This window comes from Leuresthes tenuis, unplaced genomic scaffold, assembly GCF_036924035.1.
Source record: "Leuresthes tenuis unplaced genomic scaffold, fLeuTen1.0.hap1 SCAF_21, whole genome shotgun sequence".
NCBI lineage: Eukaryota > Metazoa > Chordata > Actinopteri > Atheriniformes > Atherinopsidae > Leuresthes > Leuresthes tenuis.
In genome coordinates, this window is record NW_027325375.1 from 4,307,906 (window position 1) to 4,324,489 (window position 16,584).

Genomic DNA, 16,584 nt, shown 5'->3' on the forward strand with positions numbered 1-16,584 from the left:
TTTACAGGAGTTACAGAATTTTCTTTGTGTTCTACACAAGGTATCCTGAATGTGATCAAATCGTTTCTTATTGAATTAGTGAGACCCAGCTGTCGCTGCTGCAAGCGTAATACGGCCAAGTAGTATGAAGATTTGTACTCTCTGACTCTCAAACACACATACACACACACACATTATGCATAACTCCAAATAAGAAGAAAGTTGAGATGGCAACAATTTTTGACAATTTTAGAGACACCAACTAACCTGACATGCATGTTTTTGGACAGTGGGAGGAAACCGCAGTACCCAGATGGCACTGCATCAACAGCCATGATTCATTGATACCTGATATAACCACAGTGGAAAGGGATTACTATGGTAAACCTTTTGCCTTATGTTAACCTTGTCCAAAGACTGCAAAGACTTCTATGGGCTCAATGGCCATCATACCGTGGAACTGAGTAATGCCAAATCAATCAGGATCTAAGATCTGTTCTGCAGAAATAGCACTGTGTGCTCTGGACAAAGACAAAAAAACTTTCTGGACGGTTGTCAGCAATCACTCCAAAAGCAAGGCTCTGTGATGGTATCGGGTCGTATCAGTGTGCTTGGCAAAGCTCATTTACACCTGTGATGGCAGCGTTGATGTGGAAAAGTTCACTGAGATTTTAGAGCAACACATGCCGCCTTCAGTATGGCATCCAAGGATGCATTTTTCAGCAAGACAATGCAAAACCAAGTCTTACAAAGACATCTCAGGGAAAGATGGTACAGGAACTGCTCGGGCCTGTCTGCAGTTTGTACTTGTCCCCAACAGAGAATGTGGGCAGAATTTTGAAAAGAAAAATATAAAAGAGAAAGTCTTTCACTGTTGCACACCTTAAGACATGTTTGTGGGAAAAAAGGAACAAAATAACACATGAAACACTGCATAAAACTCCTAAGTGTTGTAAAGAATAGCAACAATAGCAACTTTTTTCGGAATGTGTTGCAGCCCTGAAATGCAAAAAATAGATATATAGTAACAAATGAAATGATGTTGTGGAGACAAAACATGAAATTTCTCAGTATCATATAATCTACAAAGGAATTAACCAACATAAGTAAGTGCAGGAGTGCTGCCTTTTCTCTTAATTAGCATTTTCCATATTTTCTGAACATTTTTTTTGGGGGGGGGGGGTTATTCTGTTCTTCTCTAATAATCTCTGTCATTATTGCTCTGAATTCTGTCTTATGCTACTGTTGCTGTACTTGTGTTGCTTTCCCTTGCCTATTCTCCCACATCCAATATGTGCAATGTCATTCTCAGAGGGAGTGGCACAAGTAAAGCTCTGCTTCAAATTATTCATTTGCTTCTTCATCCCACTTCTGCTCGAGAGGTCTCTTCTCAAAGCTGCCAAAAGGGAATATTGTCTTAATTCACCAAATTTGGTGAAGTGAAGGTGAAGTGAAGTGGGTCATCTAATGAAGGGTTCTTAACACGAAGATGTTATACTCAATTCTGGAGATTTAATTAAGATTTACAAGGTCATCACTCTTATTTTCCATCAGCTGTTCAAAATGGGGGCCGTTTGTCGTAGCTTCAAGAGAGATATTCTTTATTCATGGAGAGTGTTAATGTTTTATTTCCCAGCAGAAGAAAAAAGAGGGGTGAGAGAGAGCGGAGAATGAGGGTGAAATTATATTCTTGTTTTTCATAAATGCAGATTAATGTGCCAGCTGATGCCAGCTCTCCAATTTCCACCTTGAAACGGTGAATTGAGCACTATCATTGTTGAAAATCTCCCTCAGCTCAGCCCAGCTGACAGCAGGAGATTAGATGAGGGGAGGAGCATTGCACTCTGAACATGATGGACTGTTTACTGGCGAGTCTGCTCAAAAAAGATCACAAATTGCCTCTTGTTTATCATGCTTATGTGTCTGTCTGTACGAGGAGAAGAGGAGAGATTAGAGCTAAAAGGAGCGTATTCAGAATGGCTCATAAGCAGACAGTGAGACACAGAGAAAGGCAAAGATACACACTCAAAAGAGCCAGTTAGAGAGGGTGGAGAGATCTGTTTTTTTTAAACACTCTCTGAATGTTTCTGACTCTGAATTATTCATCACTCATAATTGTGATGTAAGTTTTGGCCTTGGCTTTTTAGTGCCGACTAGCTGTTTTTTAGTGTCTGCTTGGCACTTTATGTCTTATTAGACCACCAACTTGTCAAAGTCTTCACAAAGAACTCAGAACACTCAGAAATTTGTTGATGAATAAAGAATGAACATCTTGGAGCTCAAGAGTCAGTAGCATCGTACACACCATTTGCGCAAAGTATATTTACTTGTGTACATAAAGGTACAACATGAGCACCTGTGCCATTCTCACACGCGCCAGAGCTGCTTTCCCCAGCAGAGAGAAAAGAGGATGAGTTAGAGATGCAGCAGTTTGTTGGATTTGAGCTGTTGGTTTCTGTGGGTCGAATGGAGCTTTCAATTCACGTTCAAAGGCAGTGACTGTCTGACTAGCTCTTAAGCGTCTGGTGGGCAAGAGCAGGAGAGAGGGATTCTGGCACTTTGTGTGTCTGGAAGTGTGTACACATTTCTATACATTCTATCTATCTATGTGTGTGTGTGTGTGTGTGTGTGTGTGTGTGTGTGTGTGTATTGCTGGTTTTGAGTGTAGCTGAGCTGTGGTCTTTCTGGGGCTTCCACAACTCATCCATTCTCCTTTGTGATAGAGATGGAGAGGTTCAATCTCAAACAGCACTCCACTTTGATTTTAGAGTGGAGAATATATATAACAATTAAAGCTGGAGAGCCATGAAAGAGCCTTTGATTAAACTGCCAGTGATTTACTTTATGTCGAGAAAACCAGTATTCGCAATTTTCACTGTAGCAGCTATGGATCTTTTATTCTTTTTTAGGTATGTAAGTGGAAAAAAAACACAGATTAAGGACACTATATGGCTTGAGAAAAAACCTTCAAATTTACATTTTGTTGAGTACAAGAAAGTTCTGAAATCATGTATAATGTAACTAGCACTGTGTAACCCATCTCAGCAGTTTCAGTTGCTCTAGAGCAGTGAAATCTTTCAGGTATTGCTTACATAGCTCATCAGGTAACTCAACAGTTGATTTAAAGTCATGGATTTCATTATAGATGAATCTTCTGAGAATCTTTTGTTTACTGGGGGTTTTGACTGTTGTTCAAACAAATTATGTAATTCAACAATGTGGTATCTCTACACACACCAACTAATGACATAAGTCCAAACTAAAAAAAAAAAGCAAGAATCTGTTAATTACTATTAATATTTGTCTGTGATTTTGTCAAGAAATGTCACTGATTATTTGTTGCTTTTATCGTAAAAAAGGTAGCGTTGTATTTGCTTTAAATCCACAAGAAGCACCATTTATCTCTCAGTTTTGATCTTATTTTGCTTTTGTATGCAAGACACCAAATGTGCATTCATGTGCTTTTAACTATGTCAGTGTGTGGCTCTGTGGTTGCAGAACCTCGGTGTGAGTGTAAGTCTCTATTTTCGGGTGTGATGGCCTTCTCCAGTATCAGCTCAGTATCATATGGCCAGGTAGAGGGCTCAGTTACCCCTTTGCCTGTGATAGCAGGCTGTAATGAGATCATTAGATCCTACTAATAGCTTGTAGGGCCAGTCAACCGAGAGAACAGCCAAGAGGATCAGTTTGCACCGAACCAAACTGGCCCTGTGTCACACAATTTTTTAGAGGAGCCCCAAATTTTTTTATTACCAAGGCTCACTTCGTTCCTTTATCTAACTTGCTCAGTTGACTATAAGTATGTCTTGTCTCTACTTCCAAGTTAACCATTACAACTCCTGTAATCTCCTTTTTGCTCAAGTTGTCCAATGGGCTTTCCACTTTATTTAACCATTCTTTCCAAGTAGAATTGCACCATACACAACTGCATTTTTTCTGACAATAAACTATTTAAAACAATTGAGCTTTTTGGCATTTACATTTTTATAGCAATATGAACCAAGTAAAAAATAAGGCCATATATTGACAGTATAACTAAACAGATGGTAAATGGACTTGTACTTGTATAGCGCTTTTCTAGTCTAACTGACCACTCAAAGCGCTTCACTACATGCCGCATTCACCCCACTCACACACATTCATACAGCACGTCTTAAGATACTTAACTACGTGCTTTTTTCTAATCATTCATACCCCAGTGATACACTGGGAGGCAACGTGGGGTTCAGTGTCTTGCCCAAGGACTCTTAAACATGTCGCCCGGGGAAGCCAGAGTGGAACCACCGACCTTCCGACTGGTGGCCGACTGCTCTTCCTCCTGAACTATATACCATAGCTATATACCTAACAATATACTCTTATTTACAGTAATTGTTGCTGCTATTATACACTACATCTGTTAGTGGCGGATGTATCTGGCCTCCAAAATGAGGCATGGTTGTTCCAATTGTCTGACACAAGATTGTCTCATTGACTTCTCCAGGACTGTTCAAGAAAACAGCAGTCATACCATGATCAGTCTGTACATCTGTGTCTCCCTCCTGATCATCTCCATCAAAGACTGCATACTGTACAGGCTGAAATGAAACTGTATCTCAAATGTTAAGAGCTAATGTCTGTTAAGGTAGCTAGTTTAAAATCCAACCATTTATTTGTTGCTGTTGTTTTTTTTAACTATGCAATGTTGTTTGCTCTGAACTTACAGTGCTGATTGATTGATACCGTTGTAATTTATCAGTCTTTCTTCTGTTGGTCTTTGCACAAATTCCACTTTTCAAACACTGTCGTGTCACAAATGTCAGACAAAGAAAAAAATGGAAACCTATGATGTCACAGCATAAAAAGAGGAGACAAACTGAATGAGTTTTTCACACCTGGTGATTCATACACCTGCCAGAACTCCCCATAGCAGACACACCTTTCTCTGCTGCTGCATGAAAGGTAGCATTGTGCGTTCATTGCATCATATGAGGCTTTTAACTGTGTGAAAATATAAGTGAATATGAGCAGCTTTATTGGGAGTTCAATTATAAATTAATTGAAGGAGGGAGTCGGAGTAGGAGACAAGAAAATATAGGCTGGAACCAATCAGAATGCAAGTGTCTTGATGGTGCTCTACATTTGTGCAGCACAAGTGCTATAGATTACCCACCGAAAATATCACCTGTAACGGTTAAAATCCTACGTTAATAAAATTATCACCATAGTTTGCAAATTATTCTTTGCCTAAGAAAGACTACATAAAACAAAGAAAAACAATATTATCTAATTTCCTCCTTTTTAGATGTTCACGGAGAAACTATTACAATAGCTCTTAAGCTGCTGACAGCCCCCCTCACATGTGTGAGTGTCACTCTTCTGTCACAGAATTAGTTTTGAAAGGCTTGTGTCCTTTCTCAAAGGTAAGAAAATCCATGTTTCAAGTCTGTCAGGTTACATGGTCCATAGTCTGGTCAAAGAGTACGATCTTTACAAAAAGAGACAGGGGACGAAAGATCTTTTTGAATTGTCCCATTGCTTATTGACTCTATTTCCAATCAGTTTAGTATTTTATTCACATTATCTGTACGGAGTTGAGGAAGTCACTGAACTCAAAATCTATTCTGCTTGAGATTTCAAATTGTAAGCAGTTGTGTTGCTGCTGTTGGTGCTAAAAACCTGTCTAGTGTACTTGTTTCCTGAGAAAATTTGGTCAAGAATCAATAAGGATATCAATAAAGAACCATATTGATTAGACGCATTGCTGATGGAATTGCTATCAGTAAGATGTTATTAACTACTATCCCCTGTGAACACACATAGTTTTAGATATAAATCTCCACACAGTTTTCTGCAACTAGCCCCAGATGTCCACAAAGTCACACATGGCTGAAGTTTTAACCTGCACAATATTGCTGAGTAGATTAGCTCCTTTGTCTCTTGTGCCTTTTTGATGTGTCACCCCTGAAATCATCTTACTCACAGTTGTAATCGCTTACAGATGGTAGAGGTTTCACCTCAATAAGCAGTTTTTCTTCACACAGTCCTGCTGTGACCGCCGCTGCGACAGACCCATCTGTTTCTTACCAATAGATGCTGCATCGCTATTATCCTGGCAAATAGAAAACATGACAAACTGCTTGCTGAGATGAACAACTGACAGTTTCTTTCTCATGTCGTCTGTTTTACTGCAGAAATGGAGGGTGAGGCACTCTGATTAGTAAATGGGAAAAAAAATAAACATTATAAAACAAATCACTTCATTATAGACAGTAACATTTATTGAACAGTAATATTTGGAATTCCTCAGAGGAGATGGCCCCTAAAAAGCAGTGGACATGGACAGGCTTCTAATTTCTTAAACTGTCCTTAAAAAGAGTTGGGAATCTGGGATTATTACAGCTTCACAGTAAACACCTATTTAATGCTGAGTCTGGGAAAACATTTCATCTAAATATTAGCTCAGCTCTTTTTCCCTGACATCGTCATTAAAAAGCTGTTTGACCTTCCCCTTATCATTGCTGTTTTTGATCGAAAAACTTTAGTTTGGCAATTTTTGGGTGAATCTGCTGGATACTGCAGAAGAAAAATAATAGTCATTTCATGAATATTAAACTGAATGCAACAAAGTGTGAGACTGTTTGCATAGGCTTCATAGTCTCTGAGGTTAAGAAAATATTACTGTACTTTTGCAAATACTACAAATGACTGAGTTTCTGATTGTATTTATTCAACTGCTCTGTAGATTTATGTAGCTATATTTACAATATTCAGCCCAGTCTCAGCAGAAACTGTGAAAGTGTCATTACAGTTCCAGTAGTACAATATGACAGGATATATATATTTAAATGTATATGTATATATGTTTATATGAAACATATATAAAGCACAAGGCTACTGCCAATGCAGCCTTGTATTACCCAATAACAAAAACATTGCAGTGATGGTCACTCTTATTTTTAAAGTGTAAAAGAGGATTTGTTCAAGCTATCAGAAGATAAATCATTTGAATCACCATCGCCTCTATCTTGGCAGCATGATGTTCGCCATGCACCACCTCCTAATGAGACTTGCTGCTCTGCTTTATCTCTTTAGCCAGGTGTCCCCTACCAGTCCCGTGGCTTCACAATGACAGTGTGGCCTTTAGCTGTAGAAGAGACTTCCTTGTACTCACTCGCAGCCTGCTTTTTTAGCAGCAACAGTTGCCCCTCCTCTCCCCCTTAGTGGCATCCTTTGAGGCAAATGTCAGCTAATTAAGGGTTACATGGTCGACCTTTCTCAACCCCACCTAGGCCTGCACCAGTCTATCTGGCAAGGCACCCCACAGCCAGCTCTATGCTAACAGGTTGTCCTTTTCTGCAAAAGCCATAGAAAACACACATATTCACATACAGGCTTCTGTTGCCTTTGAAATGCTAAAGACTGCTGTGCTCCTCTGGGGCAGTAGACTTCATTAGACCTGTCACTAACACTGAGGATGCATCTGTTGAAATGGATTCTCCAAAATGTTGTGTTTTACCAAAGCTTGCTGTGTGATATCTTTGATAGCACTATTTCTCAATTAGATTCCGTTGTCCTTTTTGTTCCTTGAAATTCTCGGTGGTGTAAGATCCAACAGAGAAAGCCATACAAAAGAGAACCACATCTTAATTTTAAGAGGAAAAGAGGCAGATTACAAATCATCTCACATGAAAAACACAGGTGAAAATGTTTAAGAATGCTTTTGTGATATTCCCAACCCAGTTAAAGATCGATGACTGATTATTGTGTCACCGGTTGAAATGCATTTTTGTTGCTATGGTGATGCGTTCCAGAACCGAGAGAACAGTGAGAACAGTGAGAACCCACTATATCCTTCCACTCGAGTTGTAGTTTTTTTATTCTATAGCCTCTCAAGTGGATGCATACCAGAATATTTTGCTGTCTACATTTCTCATGTATGTATGCCTACCTGTGTTTGATGAGGAAGGTGAAACGAAAAGAAGCATGTAAACACACGAGACTCTGGGAATACTGCAAGTGTCACAGACAATGTCATGGTATGAAAGAAAGAAAGCTGACTGTGTCAAGGACAGATAAAGATCAACGAGTAAAAGGAAAACGAGAGAAATAATGGTGCCATGAATTGTTCTTTGAAGTCTATGATTGTCATCAGGGACTTCAGCATTGCTGCCGGTGGCTTTGCGGAAAATCCAGTGTGTATGTATCTGAAATGGTTAGACATTCATTTCCCCTCCATTAATCCACTTTTTGTAGTTGTATGGTTATTTCTTATTCTAAGTAATTTTCTTCCTCTTTTGAAGATGGCAGGAAAGGCATTTGTTCACAAATGCCTGTAATTCAAAAGAAAAGGGCTTATATTAACGATTAAATAAATGACGCATTAAAGAAACAAAGTGGCAGAGACACAAAGATCTGTTTGAAAATACAGAAGGAGAAAAATGAAGACAGGACAGAAGATGAGAAAGCAGCAGAGGCTGTGACTTTGAAGAAGGGTCTCAGTCAGCACCTGCTCCTCTTCTCAGGTGTCTCAGCTACACCTACAACTGAACCAACTGCTGTTCTCCCTTCCCCTCAGCTGTATTAGATATTCATTTGTTTTCCCACACACACCTAGTACATACTGGCCAAGCACTCCTTCATGATTAAGCTTTGGTATAAGGTATTTTATGTCCATTTTTATCCCCACTGTGGTGAAATGATTCATACTGATAGTGAGTCAGCCTACTGCAAATTTACCTTCTGGAAACTTTAGCATTTGATGACACGTGCATACGGTGTCTCTCTTGTTAATGGAATGGGGTTTTTTTTCTCTTTTGCTTTGTTTTGTTTTTAAGACCTGTTAATGTGTGGTTTGTTTGGAGCAGGCAGAGAAGAACTGGGGAATTAATATGGGCCAACTAATCTCCAAGGCAGGACACAGAGAGCGGATAAGTACCATCTACGGAAACTGAAATGTCAGCAGCAGTAAATAAGACATCACAGCACCACCCACAACAGTTTATTTACAGGTGAAATGTAGGAAGTGTGATGCAAACCCAAGCTTTGTGAGCTAATTACAGGAGACATCACACCACTCAAGGTCTTTGATGATTACTATCTCATAGTAGGCAGCAGTCACTGTAAACCCCAACTTCTCTACAATAACACAATAGCTGTGTTTTTTTATGTAATCTGTGTTTTTCAGCATCCTGAAAGGGCAGTGAATCTGAAAAACTCAAAATATCAATTTAAAATAAAAGGTGTAATGAAGAAGGTTATTTGGAAAATACTTAGAATGCATTTTAGGAGATGGACACATTCTTTCTGAACGCTTATGTTCAGATTCAGTTGTTCCCCATTTATTTGCCTTTTTCATTGTGGAAAAAAAAGTATGACTGATACTTGCTCAAATGAAAGAATAATGAAAACGTATCAAGCTAAAAAAATCACATCACCAAAGTGACTGGCTTCGTTTCCTCTTCATCAAAGCTTTGTTTCCAGTTAATGAACACCGCTATGGTGTTTGTCACAGCCATATGTCACCTAGCCTATATCTCCAGCTTCTGACAACACCACGCAGCCAGTAAGTCAGCGTTTTAAATTTTTGCTGTAAATTTGTTTGACATTTGTCTGGAAACCCAAGTATTAATAGAGGGTCAAGAGTTAAGTACCTCTCTAAGTGATAGGTATGAAACCAAATTTTTCCATCAAGTGAAGTTGCTTATAATGATGATAAGAGTAAAACAAAACACTCTGAGAGCACATCCTCCACTAAGGCGAATGCAGGATTTTGCAATTTTAACAAAAGAAAAGAAAAATGGTTCTATTAGCACCGAAACTGAACAGATTTTTCCTTTGCCCATGCTAAAACTTGTTAAATTTCATCAAATTCATCTGGGTAGTTTTTGTTTGATCTTTCAAGCAAACAGACAAAGAAGAAAGCAGCAACGTTCAGAAACATCCACATCAGCTCCCACCTTAGCAGAGACGTGCATGTAAATACTATCTAAAAATGTATTCAAACTACTAGCCATGACAGTTTACTCATCCTGGCCATATGTGGACAACCACATAGTATTGCTGATCTCTTAGTGTTTCAGTGTCTGTTTCAGGAGTATGTTTCACTTTACTTTGCTTATCTCTTGACCTCTGTTCTACATTTGTATCCTGTTTGTATTTGCATGCTTACATTTATTATAACTGCACCAAAACACCAAAGCAAACTCCTTGTGTGTGCAAACATACTTGGAAATAAATATTTCCCAAACCTCAGATTGTTTGTCAGTTCCTTTAATCTCTCTCCCCTGAGTTTAAGTCATGCTTGAGATTAGACAGTTTACAAACTGTTTGATTTTCTTTCTTTTTTATTTTATTTTATCAATGCTGCATACAAGCTTTCTGAAAAAAAACTCAAAACAAATATGAGTGGACAAGGTTCTCATTGTAGTTAATGAAATGAAGATTGAAATTGCCATTAAAGTATATCAAGTTAAGACAACTGTAACTCAATTATAGCCTGATACCTTATGCCTACAAATAAATACATTTAAATAATAACGTGTACTAATCCTGCTGCACTGTGTGCTTCCCTCTACAGAGACATCAAACCTGACAACATACTACTGGATGAGCATGGTAAGACCCTGTTACTCGTCATATTTTTTTAATTGATTCATGCAGGGATGGTGTTCCCTTCCTTAAATGGTAACATGAAATTTAAAAATTATTTTCTAACTTGTTAACATATAGTAGAAAATATGCATTTACTAAACTTACCAGCCAAAATCCAATCCAGCTACTTCTGACCAAGCATTTCACCAAACCTCCAGCCTGTGATGTGGTTGCGTATTCAGAGACAGGCTGCACAGTCATGCCATTACTTATTTGTTAAAAATATATATAACTCAGAGAGTACACGCACGAGTCAATTTATACATTTCCAAACTGTCGGTCTGAGTTAGAACATCGTGACATCTAGAAACTTTATTTTTTCAAACAATGGGATGAAATAAGAGGAAGTGATATAATAGGAATGTGGAAGCCAAGATCATATCCTTCATGTCACTTCTCCACTGAAAGAGAAAATCCAGCTCTGACCGATCAAGCAATCTTCAACCACTCAGCTGTTTCACACAAGTGGACATAGACTCATTAACACACATAGAGTCAGAAAATAGGGTGTGTGAAAAGAGAAAGTGTGTGTGTGTGTTTACGGTCTGAGAGGAGAACGACAGGCAGCATTAATAATACACACTATAAAATCTTTCATCAAAATGTTAATGAGAAGGAATATGAAGTATTTCATATTATGACTTGTACTATCCTACACAAACATCCTCAGATGTATTGCAGTGTGCACATGTACCGAGCACGACCAAATGTATGTGGACAGCACTACATTTCTAAGACAAAACCATGGACTCAAGTATGCTGACAGCATTTGCAAGCATTCCACAGCAAGAGCATAAGTAAAGTCAGCAAAATGATAAAGCTGCTGTCAGCTGGGGTCAGGACTGGTTACACAGTTTCTTTGAGACCTCCCTGTACGCTTAGGAATTAGGGAATTGCAGGCTAGAATAGGAAAATAAGTTAGGAAAAAGAGACAAATAAATATGTCTAGAATTGTACAGACAAATTATAAAAAATAAGCATTTTAATTATTTTTTAACGATCGCTTTTCTCTATAGTGATTACTCCAAGCCAATCAGGTTCGAGCACCAGTTGTCTGCTTCCTCTTTATGACACTCATCTTGTTGCAGGAAGATACGACAAAATGTGTCACTTATTACAACTTAATCCATTAAACTGTGCTTCTGAGCAAATTTTGTGGCAAGAAATAAGTAACATAAAGTTTGTAATGTAGCGATATTGTATGCAGGTGTGAGGATTCATTGTCTGGCCTAAGAAAAATTAGGGATTGTTGGTTATTAGTTAGGATTATTGATGTTTATTTTCTGTATCAGGTTTGCTTCTTAGCTAATTTAAAAGTAATTTCTATGGGATGTAAACTAAGTAACCAAATATACTACAGCCAGATTTATCTTGACTTGAACCGAAGGGTTCCCAAGGGTTCTATGGTCTAACAGACTTCTGGCCATATGCTGTAATACTGTACATTATGCACACACACAGCAATCACACACACAGAGGCACACACCTGAGAAAGTCCTAAAATCTCAGAGGACACTGGGCATCTGCTCAGGGGAGCTGGAGGGATATGTAGGATGACAGTCCGGCTGTCACTAAAAAACTGGAAGCAAGCAGTGAAAGACATAGAGCAAAGAGGGAGATAGAGTTAGGCAAACAGGAAAGGCCACAAGGACACAACGAGAGGAAAAAATATGATGAACTTTCTGAAAAGGTTTGTCAAAACTGAACAAAAAGAGAGAGAAACGTTTGAGAAGGACAGAGATAAAGAAAAAGGGGAAAGACATAAAGGCAGCTTTTTCAGCTTTGAGTCTGATTTCCACAGGACAACAGATACCTGTGGTCTGTGTGTGTGTGTGTGTGTGTGTGTCAGTCCCTCCAACCACAGTAAGCACTTTTCTCCACTTCATGCACTCAGCCCACACTGTTTTTCTGCACAGACCTGTGGTTTACCACCTCACTGAGGTCTGAAAAAACAACAAGAGGCATCGGAGGGGGAAAGTGAGCTGTTTGCTCCTGCGCATTTGAATTTTACAAGCTGGAATTGACCAGTGTTCCTGTTTTCCTCTGGGAGCCACTTCATATAGAGAAAAATAATTTACTCATGTCGCTTTGTTAAACGGCATAGCCTGGGGTTGGTGGGAGAAGCTCAGAGTGTCTTTGTCTAGGTTATCCACTGTAAGTGTGCATGCATGTTTTTTACAAAAACAGAGATAGTCCATAAAAAGAATATTGTTGCTGCACCTGCTAGTCTGTGTTCCCCTCCTAAACAAACACAGATCTTCACAGTGAAGAAAAAGTAGCAGTTTTTATGGTAAGACACTCATACTGTGTGGATATGAATCACAGCTTTGCTATAACCTTAATACTACCAACTTATTTCTGATCTGGTTCACCTTATGCAGCCTTAGCATCTCTGACCCCTCAGGCATGTTGCAGTGTTTCACACACCCTTCCAAGACCTTTGTCATCTAGAAATGTTCCCTTACTGCCATTAGAGTTTACATTTACGTTTGAGTTCAGTAATGGTTAGATGGGTGGTCCATGAAACATCCTGATATAAGCCAGTACTCAAGGTTGCCCAGCAGAACAGTTCTGTCGGTGTAAAACACAGAGTTTCAGCTCTAGTGTATGTTTAAAGATGACAAGCATGAACTCAATGGTGTCTACTGTACTGAATGATAATTAATTTCTCTCAATAGGGAAATTATTTTCTTATTAGTGGAAGTAAAAATGTTTCATTATTTTTTTTATCATTTATAACCCCAAATCAAACAGTCTGTGGAGGTTGTTTATCATGTCATCAACAAACACAGGTTAAAGCTCTATCATATGTGAAGATGATACAAAAAGGGCCAAAGCTCCTTTAAAATGGGTCATGGCGCATTGAAAAAGTGATCTGTGGTCAGACTAATTGAAATAAAACATTTTTTGGGAAATCATGAACACTACCTCCTCTTGAGAAAAGAAGGTTGGGGTCAGTAGCTTCTTATTAGCTCTCAAGTCAAAACCCTGCATCTCTGATGGTTTGGGGGTGCCTTTGGAACCGAAAATGTGCATACTGTATCTTGAAAGGCACCAACAATGCTGGAAGGTATATATAGGTTATTAGAGCTTTAAGAGAGAGTTAAGGGACATCTTTTTATGGGAAGACCTTACATATTTCAGCAACACAACACTAAACCGCATGCTGCGTCTATTACAATAGCTTGACTTTGTAGTATAAGAGCCTCTAAATCACTACATGTTTTTGTGAGTTACTCAAAGAGATGAAAACCGTCTCGTTAAATACTATTCTCTGATGACAGGGATTGCACTGTATGTAGTTTTATTTTTTCCTCAAAAAGTGTGTGTGTGGGTGTGTGTGAGGGGGGGGCATAAAATATAAGTCTGCACCCCCACTCACTTTTTTAGTATTAGGTAGGTGGTCCACTTGTCCCATCAATCAAACACCTTTGGGGGGAAAAATGTAATTGGATTAAATTATGTGTCGGGTTTATTACCTGGTGAAAGGCTGTAAAGACTTTTTATTCATCGAATCTACTTCATGAATTAGGTCAATCAACCATTTTACATTAAGCTTATGAATAAAGTTCATGTAGGGATTTGTACAATTCTTAGTGCACTTATATAAATTGGTCGCCAGAAATTAATGTTGAGACCATTTATAAAGTAATTTGTGTATGTATAGTATAGATGTGATAAGTGGGGGGGTTCTGAGAAACCAGTAAGCAAAGTCATATTGCAAACAGAAGAGATAAGCAGCAGAGTGACATAACCTAAGGATGAAACCTCAACAGCTGTGGAGGTAATCCCAACAAAACATGTTAGATAACTAAGCCACCATGAATCACACAGAGTCTTTGTTCAGCGGCCACACTCTGAACTCTGAAGTAGGGACAGTGGGAATCCACTTTTACTTAACACACAATGTACCCCCTCAGCTCGAGCAATTCATTCACATCTGACAAGCATTTCAAAATCACCACTGCTGGCTGATTTTTTCTTATCCAAAAGCAACACATTTGACACTTTTAGTCATGACTTAAAAACTGGTTTGTTTTTATTGCTTCATGTCTGCCCAAGAAGCAACACTATCTTGTGCATTTCTATAGTAGAGTAGAGTATATAGAGCTCAAAATGGGTCTTTGCGGGGTGACAAAATTCGATACTTGACCCCATTTAGCCTCTTACAGTAAAGTCTATTTTTTTTTCAATTCAATTAGATGTATTTATTTATATAGTTTTCACTAATCTCAGGGCACTTTACAGCACTAACAGGGAAGAAACAAACATTTGAGTACCAAGCCTGGTCAGTTTTTAAGTATTAAAACTCATCTAAGATCTTTTTATTATAATGTCAGGCCATGTTAAATGCTTCAGCATGCTCTTTTTATGTTTATGTATTTAGCAGATGCTTTTATCCAAAGCAACTTACAAATGAAGATATAACAAGCTATATAAAAAGCTAACAATAAACTACACAGAATGAACCCACTAGTCAGACTCTGTCAGAGGTGACAGAGTAGAGATAGAGTGCAGGCATAGAAGGAAGTGCAGAAAGATAAAGTGCAGAGATAGAAGGGGTAGGGAAGTACAAGGATAGGAGATGCTCTCTGAAGAGCTGGGTTTTCAAGAGCTTCTTGAAGATAGACAGGGACGCCCCTGTTCTGGTAGTGCTCGGTAGGTCATTCCACCATCGTGGAACGACACATGAAAAGAGTTTGGATTGTCTTAGGCGTGGTGTAGGCACTGCTAGACGACAATCCTGTGATGAACGGAGGGACCGAGTTGTAACATAAGCCTTTGCAAGAGCATTCAAGTAGATGGGAGCCGTTCCATTAAGCACTTTGTAGGCTAACATCAGTGACTTGAATTTGATGCGGGCGACTAAGGGTAGCCAGAGGAGTTCAATGAACAGAGGGGTGAGGTGTGCTCTTTTAGGCTGATCGAAGACCAGACGTGCCGCCGTGTTCTGGACCATCTGCAGATGTTTCACAGCTCAGGCTGGGAGACCAGTTAGGAGAGCATTGCAGTAGTCTAGGCGGGAGATGACCATGGCCTGCACCAGGAGCTGGGTGGCATGTTGGGTTAGGTATGGTCTGATCTTTTTTATGTTTAGCAATGCAAAGCGGCATGAACGGGCAACAGAACTAACCTTTAAAGGTTAGTCATCATCATCATCAAAGTTCGTCATCAATCATGACACCCAAGTTTCTAGCTACCTTTGATGGAGCAAGAGATAGGGATTCAGTTTGGATGCAGAGGTGTATGGTTGGTTTGGGCAGTTCAGTCATATATACTTACATGTAAGATGGTCTCCCACAGACAAAGTAAGAGGCAGAATGTCTTTTTTCAAATTTTTTCACTATACTGTGACTTTAAAACCCTATGCTCATATTGAAGAATGTTATAAAATCTGCTCACACAAATGGGAGAAGGGAGCACTACAGGAGAGGAAAATACACTTGAGTATTTCAGGCCCTAACTCAGTAGCTTTTGTATTTTCTTTCTGTAATACAGTCATGCATTCATCTGAACAATCATTCTGGAGCAAATACACTCTTTCTACCACTTTCTCTCAGTATGACATAGACATAAACATCCAGTATATGCACACACATATAGTACATTCATCTCATTACTGTGTGATCAGCGAGCATGGCAAAGACTCAAGGCCATCTAGCTGCATGGTGAGACACAGGTCAGTGGTTTGACATTGGAATTTACTGACGTTGCTTATCCACCTCCCTCACAGTATCAATAAAGCTTCAGTTAATTTCCATTAGACTCTGTTAACAAGAATAAATAAATAAATAATAAAAAAAGAAAAGAAATATATATATATATACTTTGATCCTCATTTTTTCAATATTCACATAAGCTGCCAACAAAACAGATAATAGCAATGATTGAGCTGGTTAAATTTCACTTCTGAAGACAAATACTGCATTGTTAAGACTTATCGCCACCTTACAATGCATGTTTTGGCAGCAA

At 38.9% G+C, this 16,584-nt stretch overlaps 1 protein-coding gene across 1 annotated transcript in view; it reads left to right on the forward strand.

Annotated features, from left to right (window-relative positions):
- Positions 1–16,584, forward strand: part of stk32a (serine/threonine kinase 32A) — a 65,269-nt gene that overhangs the window by 30,249 nt on the left and 18,436 nt on the right. Inside the window, exon 6 of the mRNA XM_072374799.1 lies at positions 10,538–10,575. Coding sequence (XP_072230900.1) covers positions 10,538–10,575 — 38 coding nt within the window. The remainder of the gene's footprint in view (positions 1–10,537; positions 10,576–16,584) is intronic.